This window comes from Pollicipes pollicipes, unplaced genomic scaffold (genome assembly GCF_011947565.3).
Source record: "Pollicipes pollicipes isolate AB1234 unplaced genomic scaffold, Ppol_2.1 Scaffold_1600;HRSCAF=1878_pilon_pilon_pilon, whole genome shotgun sequence".
NCBI lineage: Eukaryota > Metazoa > Arthropoda > Thecostraca > Pollicipedomorpha > Pollicipedidae > Pollicipes > Pollicipes pollicipes.
In genome coordinates this window covers 25,924,857-25,943,543 of record NW_023595962.1, presented here as the reverse complement: position 1 = coordinate 25,943,543, position 18,687 = coordinate 25,924,857, and the positions used below count along the sequence as shown (strand labels likewise).

At 51.8% G+C, this 18,687-nt stretch overlaps 2 protein-coding genes across 2 annotated transcripts; both read left to right on the top strand.

Moving 5' to 3' along the window:
• The first annotated feature begins 514 nt into the window (after nt 1–514).
• On the top strand, nt 515–7,170 carry LOC119092147 (uncharacterized). The gene is made up of 5 exons (XM_037215126.1): nt 515–781; nt 3,273–3,434; nt 5,468–5,561; nt 6,303–6,475; nt 6,800–7,170. The coding sequence occupies exons 1-5, from the start codon at nt 767–769 to the stop codon at nt 6,995–6,997; spliced, it is 642 nt and encodes a 213-aa protein (XP_037071021.1). The 5' UTR covers nt 515–766; the 3' UTR covers nt 6,998–7,170.
• Nucleotides 7,171–8,860: 1,690 nt separating this feature from the next.
• On the top strand, nt 8,861–18,280 carry LOC119094869 (uncharacterized). Its single transcript, XM_037217784.1, has 4 exons — nt 8,861–8,929; nt 14,079–14,173; nt 17,134–17,297; nt 17,817–18,280. Exons 2-4 carry the CDS (start codon nt 14,113–14,115, stop codon nt 18,009–18,011), a joined length of 420 nt encoding a protein of 139 aa, XP_037073679.1. The 5' UTR covers nt 8,861–8,929; nt 14,079–14,112; the 3' UTR covers nt 18,012–18,280.
• Nucleotides 18,281–18,687: the final 407 nt, after the last annotated feature.

Sequence of the window (18,687 nt, the reverse complement as noted above, 5' to 3'; positions counted from 1 at the left end):
GAAACGTACTTCCAAGTATGTACACAGCACAAGTCTGGATTCAGTCCGCGCTTTTCGAATCCTGATGGTTGCCGTCACAAGCACAGCACTCGCCGATGGCCTGCTGTACCAGCCGTACTTGCGGGGTCCGCCTCCTGTACCAGCCTTACTTGTGGGGTCTGCCTGCTGTGCCAGGCGTACTTGTGGGGTTCGCCTGCTGTGCCAGGCGTACTTGCGGGGTCCGCCGGCGGCCGAGGAGGCAGCGGAGGAGGAGGGGTCCTGTCGTCGGCTCGGCCCGGCCGGTATCGCTGCAGCGGCGGCACACCCAGCTCGATCAATGTACTCCGGGCTACCGGGCCAAACAAACGCACGGCAAACACGACTATGTGACAGGGCTCGTACCGGCCGTCACACTGCAGCGTCGTCTTCACTGGCATAGTCGGCCGATTGACTGGATGGTGCACTGCGGTTGCGCATGAGCGGAAGTTTTGGTCAAAGGACCATACATTTAGCTTACTTTTGCAGACGTGGTCAGTGTGCTAGGTTGCTGGGCAGGGAGCCTGCTTTTCGTGCAGCTTCGGGCGCCGTCTGTGAATACAGCCAAAGTCGCCGTTGATGCTCCTCATTTGAAGGCGCAAGCCTCACACATTGACAGGCATTCTCCTCGGAGACGCTGCCAGAAGTGACACCATCATGCGGAAGGTCTAGCCGACGAGCAGGGGAACTCTGGCAGCCTGTCCGGAACTGAACAAGTTGAGCTAAAGCTTAGGAGAATCAGCGCGACGCCATGGCCTCCGATAAGGTAAACACCCCACTATCACCGGCTCACTGTGCGCGAACCGGCTCACTGTGCGCGAACCGGCTCACTGTGCGCGAGCCGGCTCACTGTGCGCGAACCGGCTCACTACTGTCCCCGGGTGATATCCCCGGTGATATCCCCGGAGAACCCCACATACTGGGCTGCATAGTGGTGCTGAAGTCTGACACCGTGTTCAGCAACGCTCTCCTGGCTGCCACAGACTGCTGGGCGACTGACTCGTATGACTGCACTGCACTGCACTGCACTGTACTGCATGGTGACTGCGCGCATTTCTGGCCATCCGCGTCATGAGCGGTCGCGAAGTTAAACCTGACAGGGTATATTTGTTTGGGGATATTCTAATCTAGGTTAAATCTAGGCCTTGGTAGGCCAGATTTGACTGGTGGGTTTTTAGCTTGATGACATTCTTCACCAAAAAATTTAACTTCGCCAGAAAATTCTTCGCCCGGAAAATTCGGGTCCATCCATCGGGACTCAAACCCTGATCTAGGGAATGCCGTCGGAGAGACAGGGGACACGGAGTGGCCGCATCTGGCAAAAATGTCGCCAAAATGTACAGCGTCTTATTCATTTGGACACACCCAATCGGTGGCATCTGAAGGAGATATATAACACAAACGATATCATAAAAATCCCGCACAAAAGTTAACACACCCAGCAAAGCCTTCCTTTGAGTGGTTGTGACCGGCGGCGTCAGTCCGAACGCACCTGTGAATACACGTTCAGCTTTTAATGTGCCGCTGCCGGTCTGAGCGCCTCGATGGTAAGAACGAACCGGCATGGCTAGTGTAGGTCGCATGGCGTGGGCTGGTAACAATTTACTGACAATTCAGGGCCTGTCGGGTGTGCCCGGGGTGTATTTCAACCCGCACTGAATGCATCATGTATTTGGCATGGGTCGAAAGCTAAGGCTATTTTGCGGCATAACGGTGGCTAAATTGTACCGAATGTCATGTTTTTTTAACTATTTGAATAATCATGCGAGCTTAGTTTTTTGCCGTTCGCCTTTTGCCTGACTATTCGCGCATGAAACTAAAATATTTGGAGAGCATTCACAAGTCACAAACTCGAGCTGCTTTGGTCAATGGATTGACGCCCGGAGAAACATTAATACCCAAAGTTGTTGATGTCCACGATCAGAATAAAAACATTTCCATGCAAAATTTGCTACAGTTAAAAACTGTCGTGACGGGCATACCGACCAAACATCATCATTATCTTTTTGTTCTATCATGGACATTCGAATGTCAACAGTTGGGACGGACGGATAGGCTACGCCATTTTTTTGCCGTTGATATCCACACTGGCTCTGAATCTCGGCCTACTCTGAAGCTTTGACCAACGCAGACGGGAGCCAACGGAGCCCTTGATTTCACAGAATGTAAAGCTTCCCTGTCCTTAGGTTAATTTGGGGGCGACTGAAGAGGACTCAGAAGTGAGACTATGGTGCACGAAACGCTTCCTTTTTGGGCTGTCACTGCACTGAATTCATACGATCTGTGTTGCGAGACATAATAGTCATGACTCAGACTCGGTCCACATCGGTGCCTGTTACAGGTGGTCTTGTCTGTCTCCGGTCGCCTGTCCGGTGGCCATGAGATGACAGTCAGAGGTGTTGTGTTGCAGGTGGTGCTGGCCTACGCTCTGTCTCTGGTCACCTGCCTGGTGGCCATGAGATGACAGTCAGAGGTGTTGTGTTGCAGGTGGTGCTGGCCTACGCTCTGTCTCTGGTCACCTGCCTGGTGGCCATGAGATGACAGTCAGAGGTGTTGTGTTGCAGGCGGTGCTGGCCTACGCTCTGTCTCTGGTCACCTGCCTGGTGGTCATGAGATGACAGTCAGAGGTGTTATGCTGCAGGTGGTGCTGGCCTACGCTCTGTCTCTGGTCACCTGCCTGGTGGTCATGAGATGACAGTCAGAGGTGTTATGCTGCAGGTGGTGCTGGCCTACGCTCTGTCTCTGGTCACCTGCCTGGTGGTCATGAGATGACAGTCAGAGGTGTTGTGTTGCAGGTGGTGCTGGCCTACGCTCTGTCTCTGGTCGCCTGCCTGGTGGTCATGAGTTGACAGTCAGAGGTGTTATGTTGCAGGTGGTGCCGGCCTACGCTCTGTCTCTGGTCACCTGCCTGGTGGTCATGAGATGACAGTCAGAGGTGTTCTGTTGCAGGTGGTGCTGGCCTACGTTCTGTCTCTGGTCACCTGCCTGGTGGTCATGAGATGACAGTCAGAGGTGTTATGTTGCAGGTGGTGCTGGCCTACGTTCTGTCTCTGCTCGCCTGTCTGGTGGTCATGAGATGACAGTCAGAGGTGTTATGTTGCAGGTGGTGCTGGCCTACGCTCTGTCTCTGGTCACCTGCCTGGTGGTCATGAGATGACAGTCAGAGGTGTTATGTTGCAGGTGGTGCTGGCCTACGCTCTGTCTCTGGTCACCTGCCTGGTGGTCATGAGATGACAGTCAGAGGTGTTGTGTTGCAGGTGGTGCTGGCCTACGTTCTGTCTCTGCTCGCCTGTCTGGTGGCCATGATGTGGCAGTCGGAAGTTGACCCGCGGGATTTCGCAGCCTCAGACGAGGCCAAGTTCCGAGTCAGCCCGAGGAAGATGATGGAGACCATCAGCACGCCCGACATGATCGCTACGGTGAGTGACACACGACATGATGGCTACGGTGAGTGGCACACTACATGATGGCTACGGTGAGTGACGCACGGCATGATGGCTACGGTGAGTGATGCACGACATGATGGCTACGGTGAGTGGCATACGACATGATGGCTACGGTGAGTGATGCACGACATGATTGCTACGGTGAGTGACACACGGCATGATGGCTGCGTTGAGTGACGCACGGCATGATGGCTACGGTGAGTGACGCACGGCATGATGGCTACGGTGAGTGACACACGGCATGATGGCTACGGTGAGTGACGCACGGCATGATGGCTACGGTGAGTGACGCACGGCATGATGGCTACGGTGAGTGACGCACGGCATGATGGCTACGGTGAGTGACGCACGACATGGTGGCCACGGTGAGTGACGCACGACATGATGGCTGCGGTGAGTGAAGCACGACATGATGGCTACGGTGAGTGACGCACGGCATGATGGCTACGGTGAGTGACGCACGACATGATGGCCACGGTGAGTGACGCACGACATGATGGCTACGGTGAGTGACGCACGACATGATGGCTACGGTGAGTGACGCACGGCATGATGGCTACGGTGAGTGACGCACGACATGATGGCAACGGTGAGTGACGCACGACATGATGGCTGCGGTGAGTGATGCACGACATGATGGCTACGGTGAGTGACGCACGGCATGATGGCTACGGTGAGTGATGCACGACATGATGGCTGCGGTGAGTGACGCACGACATGATGGCTACGGTGAGTGACGCATGACATGATGGCTACGGTGAGTGACGCACGACATGATGGCTACGGTGAGTGATGCACGACATGATGGCTGCGGTGAGTGACGCACGACATGATGGCTACGGTGAGTGGCATACGACATGATGGCTACGGTGAGTGATGCACGACATGATTGCTACAGTGAGTGACACACGGCATGATGGCTGCGATGAGTGACGCACGGCATGATGGCTACGGTGAGTGACGCACGGCATGATGGCTACGGTGAGTGACACACGGCATGATGGCTACGGTGAGTGACGCACGGCATGATGGCTACGGTGAGTGACGCACGGCATGATGGCTACGGTGAGTGACGCACGGCATGATGGCTACGGTGAGTGACGCACGACATGGTGGCCACGGTGAATGACGCACGACATGATGGCTGCGGTGAGTGAAGCACGACATGATGGCTACGGTGAGTGACGCACGGCATGATGGCTACGGTGAGTGACGCACGACATGATGGCCACGGTGAGTGACGCACGACATGATGGCTACGGTGAGTGACGCACGACATGATGGCTACGGTGAGTGACGCACGGCATGATGGCTACGGTGAGTGACGCACGACATGATGGCCACGGTGAGTGACGCACGACATGATGGCTGCGGTGAGTGATGCACGACATGATGGCTACGGTGAGTGACGCAGGGCATGATGGCTACGGTGAGTGATGCACGACATGATGGCTACGGTGAGTGACGCACGGCATGATGGCTACGGTGAGTGATGCACGACATGATGGCTGCGGTGAGTGACGCACGACATGATGGCCACGGTGAGTGACGCACGACATGATGGCTGCGGTGAGTGATGCACGACATGATGGCTACGGTGAATGACGCACGCACCGACGGTGCCGCGTCTGCGCCAACGGAGGCACGTTCCTCCCGCGATTCGCGGAAAACCCAGCAGGGGCATCAGCCGTTTCCATCCCAACTCTGTGAGGCCTCATCCAAAGCTTTGGTGAGCAGCCCAAGTATCATCATCTGCCCGCCCATAGCGGAAAGAATTCATCCCCTGATTGTTCTCACCAGCAAAACTATGTCACGCATTCCACGCATGATTTATCACAGGTTACCGATGGCTTGAAGTAGCAATTTCGTAATAATTGCATGTTCTCTTCTTGTCTTTAATTACCTCCGAATTGCCGTGAAGTGCTGTCTCAGACACACCTCCGTACACTTGGTCTACTTCGCCGTCATGATGAAGTAGTAATGCCGACTGTCCTTTCCATACGCAGTGGTTTTCATGGATCAAGAACGTGAAACAGATCGATCGAAGGCTACTGACCAAGGGCAAGAGGTATATTGGACAATACACCGTCGGTCCTTTGGGTAAGCCTCCGCCCGAATTTGTGGCGAGCGTGCAGCTGAAACCTTGAACAAGAGAATTGCTCATGATGCATGAACGTCCGAAGACGTGAGCCCTCCAATATCCACGACGTGCACAAGGAATAGCGGTGCATTCCAAGCGTTCTTGTTTGGCACAATTGCATCTCTTTACTCTACTGGCGCACATCTAATTGTTCTGTGGGCATGTCAATGGAGCCAAACAATATGATTACTATAATACTGAACCAGGTTCATCCTGCTCTTTCTCCCTCTCTCTCTCTCCCTCTCTCTCTCTCTCTCTCTCTCCCTCTCTCTCTCTCTCTCTCTCTCTCTCTCTCTCTTTCTCTCTCTCTCTCCTTGCCTCCTCATTTGTCACCGCCCCCGTGGCTTTACCAGATAAGTGATGCACTGATCTCGGAACACCATGCGCAGTATCATGGTCCCAGTTCTCTACATCTGATGGCGTTCTTCGTGAGCCTGATATTTTGATTGATTTTGTCGCTTGTCATTCTAGCTTGAAGCACGAATCATCAATGCTGATTGTCCTGAGCCTTTTCTGCCCTTGTCCTCTGGCCCTCGCAGAGAGTGACTGGCGATGGCCGGTGACCTTGACCTGTGACCTCTGACCTGTTAGCACGGCGCCGCTGATGGTCATCGATGAAGAATGGCTTGCAACTAGTGACTAGTCGCCTATGGCCCACGATCCGTGACCCCTGTGACCCCTGTGACCCCCGTGACCCGCAGGCCCGTACCGGATACTGCTGACTGTAAAAGAGTACGAGCGAGGCCGGCTGCTGACAGTAGACGCCGACAGCTGGCTTCGACCCCGCCTCCAGCTGCAGGTCACGGACCTCAAGGACGGCGGCTGCTTTGTTCACCTGGGCATGACCTTCAACCGCACTTCGTCCCTCTTCCAGGTCTGAGCGCATCCAGAGGCTTCGACCTCCGGGATACCGGTACTCATACGTACTCAGTGCTGATCTTGGATCCGATCTTACCTAATCCGTGCTGGTCTTGGATCCGATGATACGTACTCCGTGCTGATCTTGGATCCGATGATATGTACTCCGTGCTGATCTTGGATCCGATGATACGTACTTCGTGCTGATCTTGGACCCGATTATACGTACTCCGTGCTGATCTTGGACCCGATCATACGTGCTCCGTGCTGATTTTGGACCCGATCATGCGTCTCTGATCTCTCGCCGCTGATCTCTGATCCCTGATCTTTGACCCTGCAGTATACGGTCGGCTGGGTCGGTCGCGTGATGACCAACAACCACTTCCGCCACTCGCTGTTCATGTTGCGCATGATGAGGACCGACGAGAACAGCTCACAGGAGCACCCCGACGATTTCCACGCCCTGGATGAGCTCAACGACCTCGAGGGCGTTGAGGTTAGCGACGAGGTCAAGGTCGACCTGTCCGGGAAAATATGACGAGTCGTGGAGAAGAAGTGGAGTGGGGGATGCGAGGGGGCGAGCTGCGGGGAATGAGCTGGTGGCGGGGCGAGCTGCGGGGAATGAGCTATCAGGTAAGCTATTAGGAGTTCATAGATGTAAGGAGAGAGGGAGAGAGAGAGAAAAAAAAGATAGGGAGAGAAAAGGAGAGAGACCCTTTTTCCTATGGTTTCAGGCGATGCAAGTGCACGGATGACCATACATCAGGCTTTGGGGGCGTTAGGTGCCAGTGGCTGGTGGGCAGCAGATTAGAATGTGCAGCGCAGTAAACTGTTAATCCTCAACAGCCCATCAGGCATAACACTTCACAGACGCTATGGCGAGCAGTGCAATTAATTAATCATTCAGCAAAAAGCCCGCATCAATACTGGTTGGGAAATTCTCCAAACGCGTTAGAGTACAAATAGTCTTTGGCCGTGTTTGGTGGTGGGTGCTGGCTTGATGACCCCAGACTATCAACTCAATGACGTCGCGCATGCCGTCAAGGAGAACAATGCCGCATTCGCTTGAGGGTCGCATGAGTGCCTGTCGGGCAACTCAACACCTTAATGGCCGAGCAGGCGTCTGCTCTGCTCTGTACTGATTCCGGTCGCGGATTGCTGTGCCGTGAGCATTCTGATATAAGTACTTAGTCACAACAACTGTGTGCCGTGAGCATGCTGATATGGGTACTTAGTCACAGCAACTGTGTGCCATGAGCATTCTGATATAAGTACTTAGTCACAACAACCGTGTGCCGTGAGCATTCTGATACGAGTACTTAATCATAACAACTGTGCTGTTTAGTTTGCCTCTGTCCTGGGCATGGTTGCTATCATGTCAATCTCGTGTGCTCAAGTCCTGACCTGGGTAGCACCCACAGTCTGATGTCACAGACTGAACGCTCCGCGATGCTCCGACACACCCAGGTCAAGCGGGAAAGTGATACTTTAACCTTTGTCTGGTGATGAATGATCCGAAGTAACGCTGTTGACAGGATTCTAAGGCCTTTTTGGTTTTGTTAAGCTTTTGTTTATCAACATGTATGGTTAGCTGTGTAGCTTAACGCGATGATCATCCCCTCTGTGAGCTTCTCTGGGGCCTTCACCTTTCTATTTGTACATTTGTATGCGCGCCGTGTGAATAAACTGCAATCGAACATTGCGCCCGGGCTTTTGCCACTTTAGAGACAGGGAGAGAGAGCGAGGGAGAGGACGTGATGTAGCTGTCCAACAACAGTGCGCGCTGCTCCGTTATGTCCAACATTGCAATCGTCTTTTCTAACGGCCACCTATACCATACATGGTGTGTGATACCGTCGCTTGACGTGGAAATGGTCTAAGCACTAGCTTAAAAACAAAATCGAGCCATCAGGTCCAGTCGATCATCTCCGAATACGTGAGCGCGTAGCCAACTACCAAAACCCCGATTACCTCGGCCCTAGTTCGGCAAGGCAGGAAACATTATGATGCGAACATTATCGATAATTACGTTATGACTACCCACGAGCGCCAGTATTCATGGTATACAGCGTGAAGAGACGCACCACCAGCGACAGCGACAGCGACACCGTTCGACACCTCGTCAGAGGCGCAGAACGGTGTCTGAGCTGGCCCGGTCACTGCATACAGCTATCCCACAACGATCGTCCCGCGCCGACGACGGCAGCGCCCGCTTCAACAAACACGCGTCCAAATCCGTGCAAGGTACGCCGATCGACCGGTGCCGCAGGGGCGAACCGCCGCCGGCCCCGCGCGGCGCCGTGGCCTCTACGGTGACGACCCTCGGCGGACGTCACGGGTCGGGCTGATTATCCGAGGAATGGCCCGGCCACGACACGCGAGCCGGTCAGTTGCCCGGGGCTATAGGACGGGGCGGCGGGGCTGGGAGTCAGCAGGTGTCTCCGCTCCTCCGGTGCTGGTCTTCTGCACGGTGAGTAATGGTAGACGGTGATTTGGTGTCAGAAGAGGTCAGGTATGCGACTACCTGAGGTCATGTTAGGTCAGCTAGGCGGTAGCCTGAGGTCAGGTGAGGTCAGGTAGGTCGTGACCCGAGGTCAGATGTGGTCAGGTATGAGGTGACCTGAGGCCAGATTAGATTACGAAAATGGTGACCTGAGGTCATGTGAGGTCAGGTAGCCGGTGACTTGAGGTCAGATGTTCAGGAATTGGCCGCTGATAGAGCCTGATGGGCTGAGATAAAACCGATCGCGCCGCAAACATGCCCCGGGTTAAAAAGTTGCCGTCATGTTTGCTATTTTGAAAAGCTGAGAACGACGGCAAACCCTCCGCAGGTGCCGGCTTTGACATAGAAAATCACAGGACCAAACACACGCACACGCACAGACATACAATATTTTTCCACAGTAAACGTCTCTCTCCTTTCCTCCGTGCGCCCCGTTGGCGGCGTGCCGCGCCTGTCGGCCGAGAGGAGGGCTCGAGGCCGCCCCGATCATAAGTCCCATCGCAGCACGTTCACACCCCCTGGAGCGGGAGGTACCCTACGATGGATGCAGTTCATAGTAGGCCAGCGTTCCCCACCTCTTACCGCCCTCCTTAAACCCACAGACCACTCGTGCAGCGGTCGCTCAGGGCCAATAGCTCTGTGCACCAAACCAGAGCACTATAGGTGTCACGACTATTCTGGGTCACCCCGCTCTAGACAGCGCTCTTGTTTTATAAACCTCCATTATTTTTATGATGCATTTAAAACAGACAAATCCTTGCCATTTTCAGTTCCACGGCTGAAGGAGGCACAGATTTGCAGAGTTAAAAAATAATTAAACTGTTAAATACAATTTGCATTCTGTCACCCGCAGAAAACGTTGTTTTGTTCCCGCTCGGGCCAGCAGACGTCTTACCAGTGATTGCAACGTTATCACGTTTTGTTTAAAGGAAATCTTTCACATTCGAAGATTTTAAAGCGTGCATCAAACATGAACTAAGTTCACTTCCACCTATCGGCACGCTTTTGAATGGAAAAGGCTGCTCTAGGCAACACAATTTATCTGTTTCATACAAACGCTGGTCAATACCTCATTGCTTAATTATGTCACGGCATCTTGCACATATTTGATTGAGAGCCACTTGACGACCGTTTTATCTGGAAATCCTGCTCACGAATGCCAGATGTAACAGACCTGACAGCTGCAAACTTATTGGCCTTGATCGCCGCATGGCTAATGAAATGGCAGGATTCGAATGACGTCATTATGGCGTCATGCATGCCAGGGTGTCCTTCAAATAGTTTTCCCAAAATAATCCGCGCATATTCGCGGGCGTGTATCTCAGAAACTAGATGGCTTAGGTCTTAAAAAGGTCAGGGCTTTTCAAACTCCATGCATATAAGGAACACTCCGTTTAATGTCGGTGCTGAAAGGGTAGAGTTTTGTGAAGAAAAAAGCCAATAATCTGGCTTAAAATCCTGCTAAAAAGGAAATACATGTTGAAGTATTAAACACGTTTCGGCGCCTGGGATTTCATCCATGAATCCTTCAGGACACAGCCGACACTGCTCGATCACGCTTCCTTGCTTGGAGCCTCGTGACGTACGGCAAGCATGTTCCTCCATGGTTCGAATGAATATTTAAATGGTACCTTCCACAGCTGTGATCCCCGACACACTTTCCTTGTAATTATATTCACAATGGGACTATGATGCAAATCAGGCGGATGCACTCCCGTTCGCATTGCCGTTCACACATAGCATTAGCATACCTTTAAGCCATCCTTCTCAGGCAAACCAATGCCGTGCCTGCAAGGAGTTGAATGAGTCCTCGAGGTTATCCGGTCGCGGTGAGTGAGCTGTTTGGGAGCGAGACGGTCTTGATGGCTGATGGCTTCTCCCAAACAGTTGCTTCTGCTGGTCCGTGCTGGTCAGGGAATCCCATTACCAGGTTTTGACATTAGAACTGCAGGCAAGATAGCCCATCACAGTACGCATACGGCGAAGGATGGAAGTGGTAGCAGCGTCTGAAATCCTGCCCGTGTCGTTTGAAACAAGTAGCTGTTGTATACATTTGGACGACGCAGGTGTGTCTATGAGCGGGTATGTACAGCGGGCAGAGGTATGCGGCTACGGGCACTCAGCTTTTGTTTCTGCGTTAAAAACCCAATGCGTGCTCGAAAGTGGTCTTTTCACATGAGAAGCTATTAGGTCTTACAGCACCTCCTAGGTGGCACACTGGTGTAGCGATCTTTGGAATGACGTCTGGAGAGAGCTCCAACAGCTGTTTTTTTCTGAACTAACGTATGAATGGCGTGGCGTAGCCTTGCTAAGCTCTGTAGGGCTGTGGGTAATACAATAGCCAATCTTTCCATCATAACAAGTAGACATCCTTGTAAGGTTTCTTAGCTGACCAGCAGGCTTTACACAGACCATGTCTGTCAGGGAAGGCAGTTAAGCGAATTGTTTTTCTTAAACAATCGTACTGCTGAAATTAGGTTTACAGCTAGTTCTCGGTCAGAATTAGACTCTGGTTTCTAGTCAGGTATTGGACGATTGGTTAAGTATGAATGTCAGATTAAGTTCAAGACCAAGCCGATTTTTTATTGAAAAACTTACTGCATGCCGTACGTTTTGTTGCTCATATCAAATTCATAGATGACAACGCAACAAAGCTTTCGTATTTTGTTTGCATGCGGGTCAGATGGGGTCACTGATCTAAAATGACCTTGATCAACCTATTGCTTTGGAGTGCATGCCACAAATGGTAGCACTTGGCACCGGCTGCTAATTCAAACATCCAAATTGTTTCGAAGGATTTGGGCGCCTTTTACCTTGTAAAGGTCGTCTGTGGTCACTGATGTGATGCGAATGCTAGCGACCCTTTTAAAAGGAGAATTATGGGAAAGCTGGCAGCATGAGAGGTCTGAATGCACTTTAAATACCAATCTGGAATATGACCTTGTTTTGCCTTATTTGACCTGAATGTAACCTAAGCGCCTTAAAGTATGACACAGGTAAATCACAGAGATCCCTACCTATCTTGTGAATGTGGTGCTCCTGACTTTCATGACAGCCTTGAATCTCAGGGTGCGGGGGGCGCCAATCGGTCTCCCCCACCGCTCGAGCGTGACGTATTGAATCGGTCACCAGGAGGACGCGTTTTAACACGCACTCGGGTGGGGGCGGTTTTACATTCCGAAGCTTTTTCAAATTCATTTTCGAACGGCCGCTTAGCCATGTCAAATTTTCCATCGTTATAGAGCATTGCCTGGTGTCAAAAATGTAGATGTACCTTGTAAGGTTGCTGATTTATGGCAGGTCAAAGTCAGGCCATGGATTCAGCGAAGGCAATCTCCAGGGAATCATTCAATCAGGTGCAAACACGGAGTGTTAAGGCAACACAACAGTTGAATAAGCTATGACCTAGGTCCCGGTAAGAACGTCAGACAAAGGTCAAAACAAACCTGCGAAAAGTTTCCTTTTTAGGGTCGTTTATTGTGCTCATTTTTGATATGGCAATAACGAGGAAAGCTTCATTCATCTTCCATGGACTTCTGGAAGGTCAGGAAAAGTCACTGACCTAAAATAACCCAGGTCAGTATTTGGTGTGATAGGAACATATCGCCTAGCATAAGCCCTGATGTTTATTCAAATGCAAAAATCAGTGCAATCTTGTATCATTTTGCTCACCATGAACATCTTGAAGCCAAACAGTCATTGGCTTTAAATGAGAACCAGTGGCACTTTACTTAGCACGAGTATCCAGGCTCACAGCGGTCGCATGCGGTTTGGGACACTTTGGGTGCCACTTTGGAGTTTGTCGTTGCTTGACCTTATTTAACTAGAAGGCCATGATCTAGGAGCCTCAAAGTTTGACACTAATGAGTTCGCATACAGCAAATACAAAATATACACCCTGTAAATTTGGCATTTCTAGCCGTCTTAATTTTGAGATCTCGGGAGGTCAAAATGACCCCCCTACGAAAGAACGGTACTCAACCGGCCACTAGGGCGCGTGTTAAATCATACCGGCTTTCTTGAATCGGTGTAATCTTCTTGTTCGTGGTCGCTCAGCTCCAAAGGAGAATAACCCGATTTGAAAAGGTGACAACAGTTCAAAGCTATAAATGAAACAGTTGGATCTAAGTTTATGACGTCCGTGGGAGCCTAAATATCAGCATGCTCGCCGAACGATGTTACGAAGAACAACAAAACTAGATTGCCATCCAACTTTTGAAACTCAGGGTTTGCTTTGCTCACAGCGTTCATAACGGACGCATTGGGCGCCCATCTGGTCACCATTCGCATCTCCACGACATATCCAACGGCTAAATATCGATTTTAAACCATACGATTATGATTGTTGCTGGCATTGCCATGGCACGCACCGGCAACCGTTCACTCCAAAGGGTAGCTAATTACGCCCAAGAGCGCACTCAAAACTATACCTTGAATATGTCACCTTTTAATCTTAGGAATAGGGAACAGCTTAACTATTCGCACTTAGGCGATGCGTCTTTCATCGCGTCGCTAGTCCAACTGCGAATGGGACCGTTTTTTATGTCATGAATCCTTTTACTCACAATCTCTTTGCACCAATCGATCCCTTTACGCCGGATTTGTTGCTAAGTGATAGGCCTACAATCATCCGCAAAACCTCAGCGCGCCATCATTTGGCCTCTGAAAGTCACCGCCTAGCTCATTTGATACCACAGTCAGTACCAAGGCCAGCATCGTGCGCAGGCAACCGTCTCTGGCCGGCCGCCTGTGGCCCGCCGGGGCGTCGCGTGCACCACCGCCTCAGGGCATCGAGCGACCATCCTGGACACGTGACCCGCCTCGGGCGCGCAGACACGCGACCGCGCCGGAGCCAGTAGCGAGTCCAGGCGCGGCGAGGAGGCGGCTGCAGGGGCGGACACAGGCATACACGTCCTGTTAACTCTGTATGATGGAAGGTGTGACGCTCGATGGTGGCTATTTGGCACAGACATCGACTGTAAAATTAATTATATAACCTAACAGTTGCAAAGCTAAAACGGATACCAAAGGCAAAGAGCAAATCACACTGCGTCGTAATGGTTGCCGTCTGGCGCAAAGTCGCGTCCGTTCAATATGCACTATTGTTGTTCCACAGCATCTCCAGCATCGGCTGCCCCAGGTGGATCAGCATGCGCGCCCTCTTGGCCATCCTGTGCCAGCTGGCGACGCTGACGATCGCTCAGGACCGTGGTGAGTTTGCTTGGTCCGCCAGGGGCTCAGCTGGGCGCAGGATCATGCGGACCACAGCTATAACCGGACCGGAGGGCCTCAGCTGGGCGCAGGGCCATGCGGACCACAGCTATAACCGGACCGGCGGGCCTCAGCTGGGCGCAAGGCCATGCGGACCACAGCTATAACCGGACCGGAGGGCCTCAGCTGGGCGCAAGGCCATGCGGACCACAGCTATAACCGGACTGACAACACGGAATGTCGTATCAGCTGTCCTGTCCGGGAGGTGCAGCTGCTGCCCCTGCCGGCCATCCGTTCGCCGTCGCCGATGTCTTACGGGAGCCTGGCTGGGCGGCACCAGAGCCCCCTCCCCACCCCATTCCTCGCTTGACACCTTCTCTGTAGCTCAGCTGCAGCTCTCTGTAGCTCATCTGTAGCTCAACTGCAGCTTAGCTGTAGTTCCCTGATGCTCTCTGTAGCTCAACGCTGTAGCTTCATATAGCACAACTGAAGATCTTTGTAGCTCAGCTGTATCTCAGCTGTAGCTTTCTGTAGCTCTGTGTAGCTCAATGCATGGAGTGAAGCGTGCCGAATTCGTGGTAGACGCTTGGATTTACCTGCCAGAAACTGTGTCGTGTCAAAAAAGCTTTTGTTTCTTCTTAAAGATGCACGACATCGCTTTCCATAACAAAAGTTTGTAGAAAGGGGGTCTGGCTTACCAGATACGTCGGTTTTTGGGCGTACGTTTTTCGTCAGTTAGGCTAAAAATTCACTGAATTGTTTGAGCAGTTAGGTGAAAACGCTATAACCATACTCAGCTGGCAGACATGCCGACATCCCTGCAGGTCCTATGCTAAACAAAGATGGATGTATCGGAGATGGTACAGCAGGCGTATAGCTTAAAATATTAGCTACAGTTAGCTCTACAACCATAACCCGCGATTGAAAACAAAAATGAACGGAACATGCCATCTGAAACTGGCTTCTCGTATCAAAGATGACCAAACGTGTCACGTGGTCATGCCATTTGATTTCGCTGTGGAGCCAGTAAACATACATTCTCAGTACATGTATATAGCCTTTGCTAATCGGCCCAGTTAGCGAAATCTAAAAACCGATATTAGCAAAATTATCGGCTGACACGTTGCCACGCGTTTGACCTTTTGAAAGTTGGTGCCGACCCCAGCAAGTACAATCACTAGGACATGACATCCGCTGGGACATACCATTCACTGTGAAACGATATTCACGAGACATGGCATGTGCCGGGAAATGACGTGCACGGGGACGCGATAGTCACCATTTAGTGCTTCAGGAAGACAACAGTTGGCATTTCGCTAACGATCAAAGCTGAAAAGAACCATATTGGTTGTACACGGCATACTGGTTGTATGTAGGTGAGATAACCTACTCCCTGGGTTTAGCATACACGTAGGGTGGCATACTCCCTGCGTTGATAGCATTGGTTAACTCACTTTGCACCTGTTTAGTCGCATTATCGGAATACAGTGTAGTTGACACGTGATTACTCTGTCTACTGGGTCCTTGTTAAGCATCTTTGGTGTTCTAAACGGAGTGCCCCACATTTGGATGGGGTTTGGAACTGAAATGGTCAGCTTGAACCCCATTTGGTGCAGTTCACAGCCCTGCCCTTCTAAAGACCTAAGCCCCCTCTTGTTTCTGGACCATGCGCCCGTTAAGGTGTGCACACCATTTTGTGCAAGCTATTTCAAGGTCGCACGGTCATCCGTGACGCCATAATAACTTAATTTAAATCCTGCCAATCCATTGGCCATGCGCCGATCGACACAGATCAGATATAGTTGTGGATATCTACATAGCATATCTGGCGTTCGCGAGTACGATTTGCATATTTAAGGGCCGCTAATGGACTCTCAAACAATGTTGTGCAATGTGCGATGACGCAAACAACAAAAGACGCATCAGGGGCATATTTACTAGGCAGAGCAAGTGTAATGTCTAGAACAGTTTGTTCCAGCTAAAAGTATGATGTAGTATGGTTATAAATGAGCTTATTTTATCATAACTGGAGCTCGCTTCAATATTGGCAAACGTGGAACGCCCCCTTTAAGGACATAACAACAAAACTCTGCAAGTAATTCCGGGCTTAAAAAGTCAATTAGTGTCTCATTAGGCATTAACCTAGTTCCCATCATTAAACACTCGTTCAAAGTCAATTACTGTCTCATTAGGCATTAACCCTGCTTCCATGATTCAACATTCCCTCAAGACCATGCCACAAACTTTTTTGTGACTGCTGGATCTTCCATAGTGCCATAACAAACTTGAGCTATTTTATTTTTGTTGTTGAAAATTACCTTCCTTCGACATGCCAGAAAGTACCGGTTTAAGCAACGTTATCGAACGAAATCGATGTTGCTAATATGAGAAAGTTTGACGTGACGAATCGGTGCTCATGCCCATGGCAAATGCTCGAAAACAACAAAAACGGTCTCAGGATGCTCACAGTCAAATGCTGAACCCTTTCTTTCTCACACCAAGTACACAATTTCCAGTCCGATGTCCTAGGTTGGCCAATCAAAAACATCTTGCACTGGCGTCTAATGATGTAGTTGAGCAGGCGAAGGTGCACTAGGACTCCATCATAACCTACATCATGCACTACATCATGACCTTCATCATGCACTACACCATGACCCACCCAATTGGGCTCTCACACGCTTAACTTTCTAGCTGACCGGACCGACCGACCGACGACGAAATGAGAAAACCGCTTGTCCAGCGGAAGTAATCGCTTTCGCCTGCCGGCCGCGCATAAGGCATTTTGGATAAACATTAGTAACCTCGACTTCTTGTGGGAGATGTCCTCTCGAAATCTCCGGGTCTGATAGAGCATCGACCCGGGGCGATTCTCCTGACCCGACCTGACTTGTTCTCTGTCCGGCACCTTACCAGATTTGTGCGGCATCTGACCGGCGTCCTGCCCACGTGTGCCGCAGAGTATAAGATCTGGGATGCCAGCTACGGCAACCTCATCTGCTTCAGCTGCTCGCTGGACTTCCGCTGGAAGCGCTTCAACGGACGCGATCCCTGCTTAGGGCTGTACGAGCCGCTGAACAAGACCAACCTGGTGCGCTGCGGGCAGAACGAGATCTTCTGCAAGGTAAGAGGTCACGGGGAGCGACGACCGTGGCCAGGCTGGAGTAGCGGAGCCACTGGAGCGCGTGACAACCCCTTGGTTGGGGTCAAGCAAGTGGGTGTTGCTGCGCTGCTGTGATTACAACTTCCAGCTGCGGGTACTGACTATGAAGGTCGCTTTGTTGGCGTGGCAATTTCACCTGTTGATGCTTAGAACGTGGCCGATGTGGACATGTTCTTTATTTCTCGAACATGTCTCACCATTCCAGCTAAATCGTATGTGTGGTTGAGTGCTTTGTGTAGAGTGCGAGCATCAAAGTGAACGCGGAAGATCATGGCAGGACTCTTGGGTGTGTGCTCCAGGGAACTAGCTTTCTGACGGCTAACGGTGTGTTGCCAACTGTGCGTACGTTTGCGTGTTTCAGGACTTTCTGACGGCTGACGGCGTGATGCCAGATGTGCATTTGTCTGCGTGTTTCAGGAGAACTTCCTGACGGCTAAAGGCGCGCTGTCGACTCCGAGTGTGTATGTCTGCGTGTTTCAGGAGGACTTTCTGACGGGCAACGGGGTATTGTGGACCGTGCACCGCCAGTGCACGGCCATCTGCTACGCCGGGTGCCGCCCGCGCGGGTTCGGCATCACCCACACCACCTGCACGCGCTGCTGCACCAAGCACGGCTGCAACTCCAGCCCGCCCGACCAGCTAGGCAGCGGTTACCAATCCAAGAAGCGCAACTAGCGGCGACGCCGCACCGTTGTCGCCGCTGCGGTCTTGCGAAAATGTTTGTGTGGGTTCCCGGTAGGTTTTGCGAGGTTTCTGCGCGTTTGCGAGGCGTCGTTATTTTTGGGGAAGGTTGAACCCGGCCTTACATGGGCGGTTATGCGCCAACGCAGGTTTTGCCGCTGTTGTATGCGCCATTGTTTCGGAGTTTTCCATTGGCACGTGCGATGCTCGAGCGGTGCGCCGCCGATGTGCGGTCGTTGCTCTCTGACAGCTGTCGCTCCGGGCCGGCGACAGCGCAACTGGCTGGTGCTTCAATGTATGGACTCAGCAAAACTCTGACCAAACTTGAAGTCGGTGATTATCGACCCGGAAACGCCCAGCGGATGTCTGAATCGACCCGGAAACACCCAGCGAATGTCTGAATCGACCCGGAAACATTCAGCGGATGCCTGAAGCGTGGGCATGCTCGTGAAAATCGTCGGAAGACGCAATGCTGGACGCAGTGGTTGGGACCAGATGTGTCGAGCATGGCAAAGGCTGACCGCAGACGCTGTGAACGCGTGTTTTGTCAGGTCACGCGCTGCGACTGGCAGGCGGACATGCGGGTGAAACAAGGACATGTCTAAACAAGTCATGCTGAGACATGCGAACTGGGGTCATGTCGTTGTTGTTGGCCGCACCTGGACCGGAC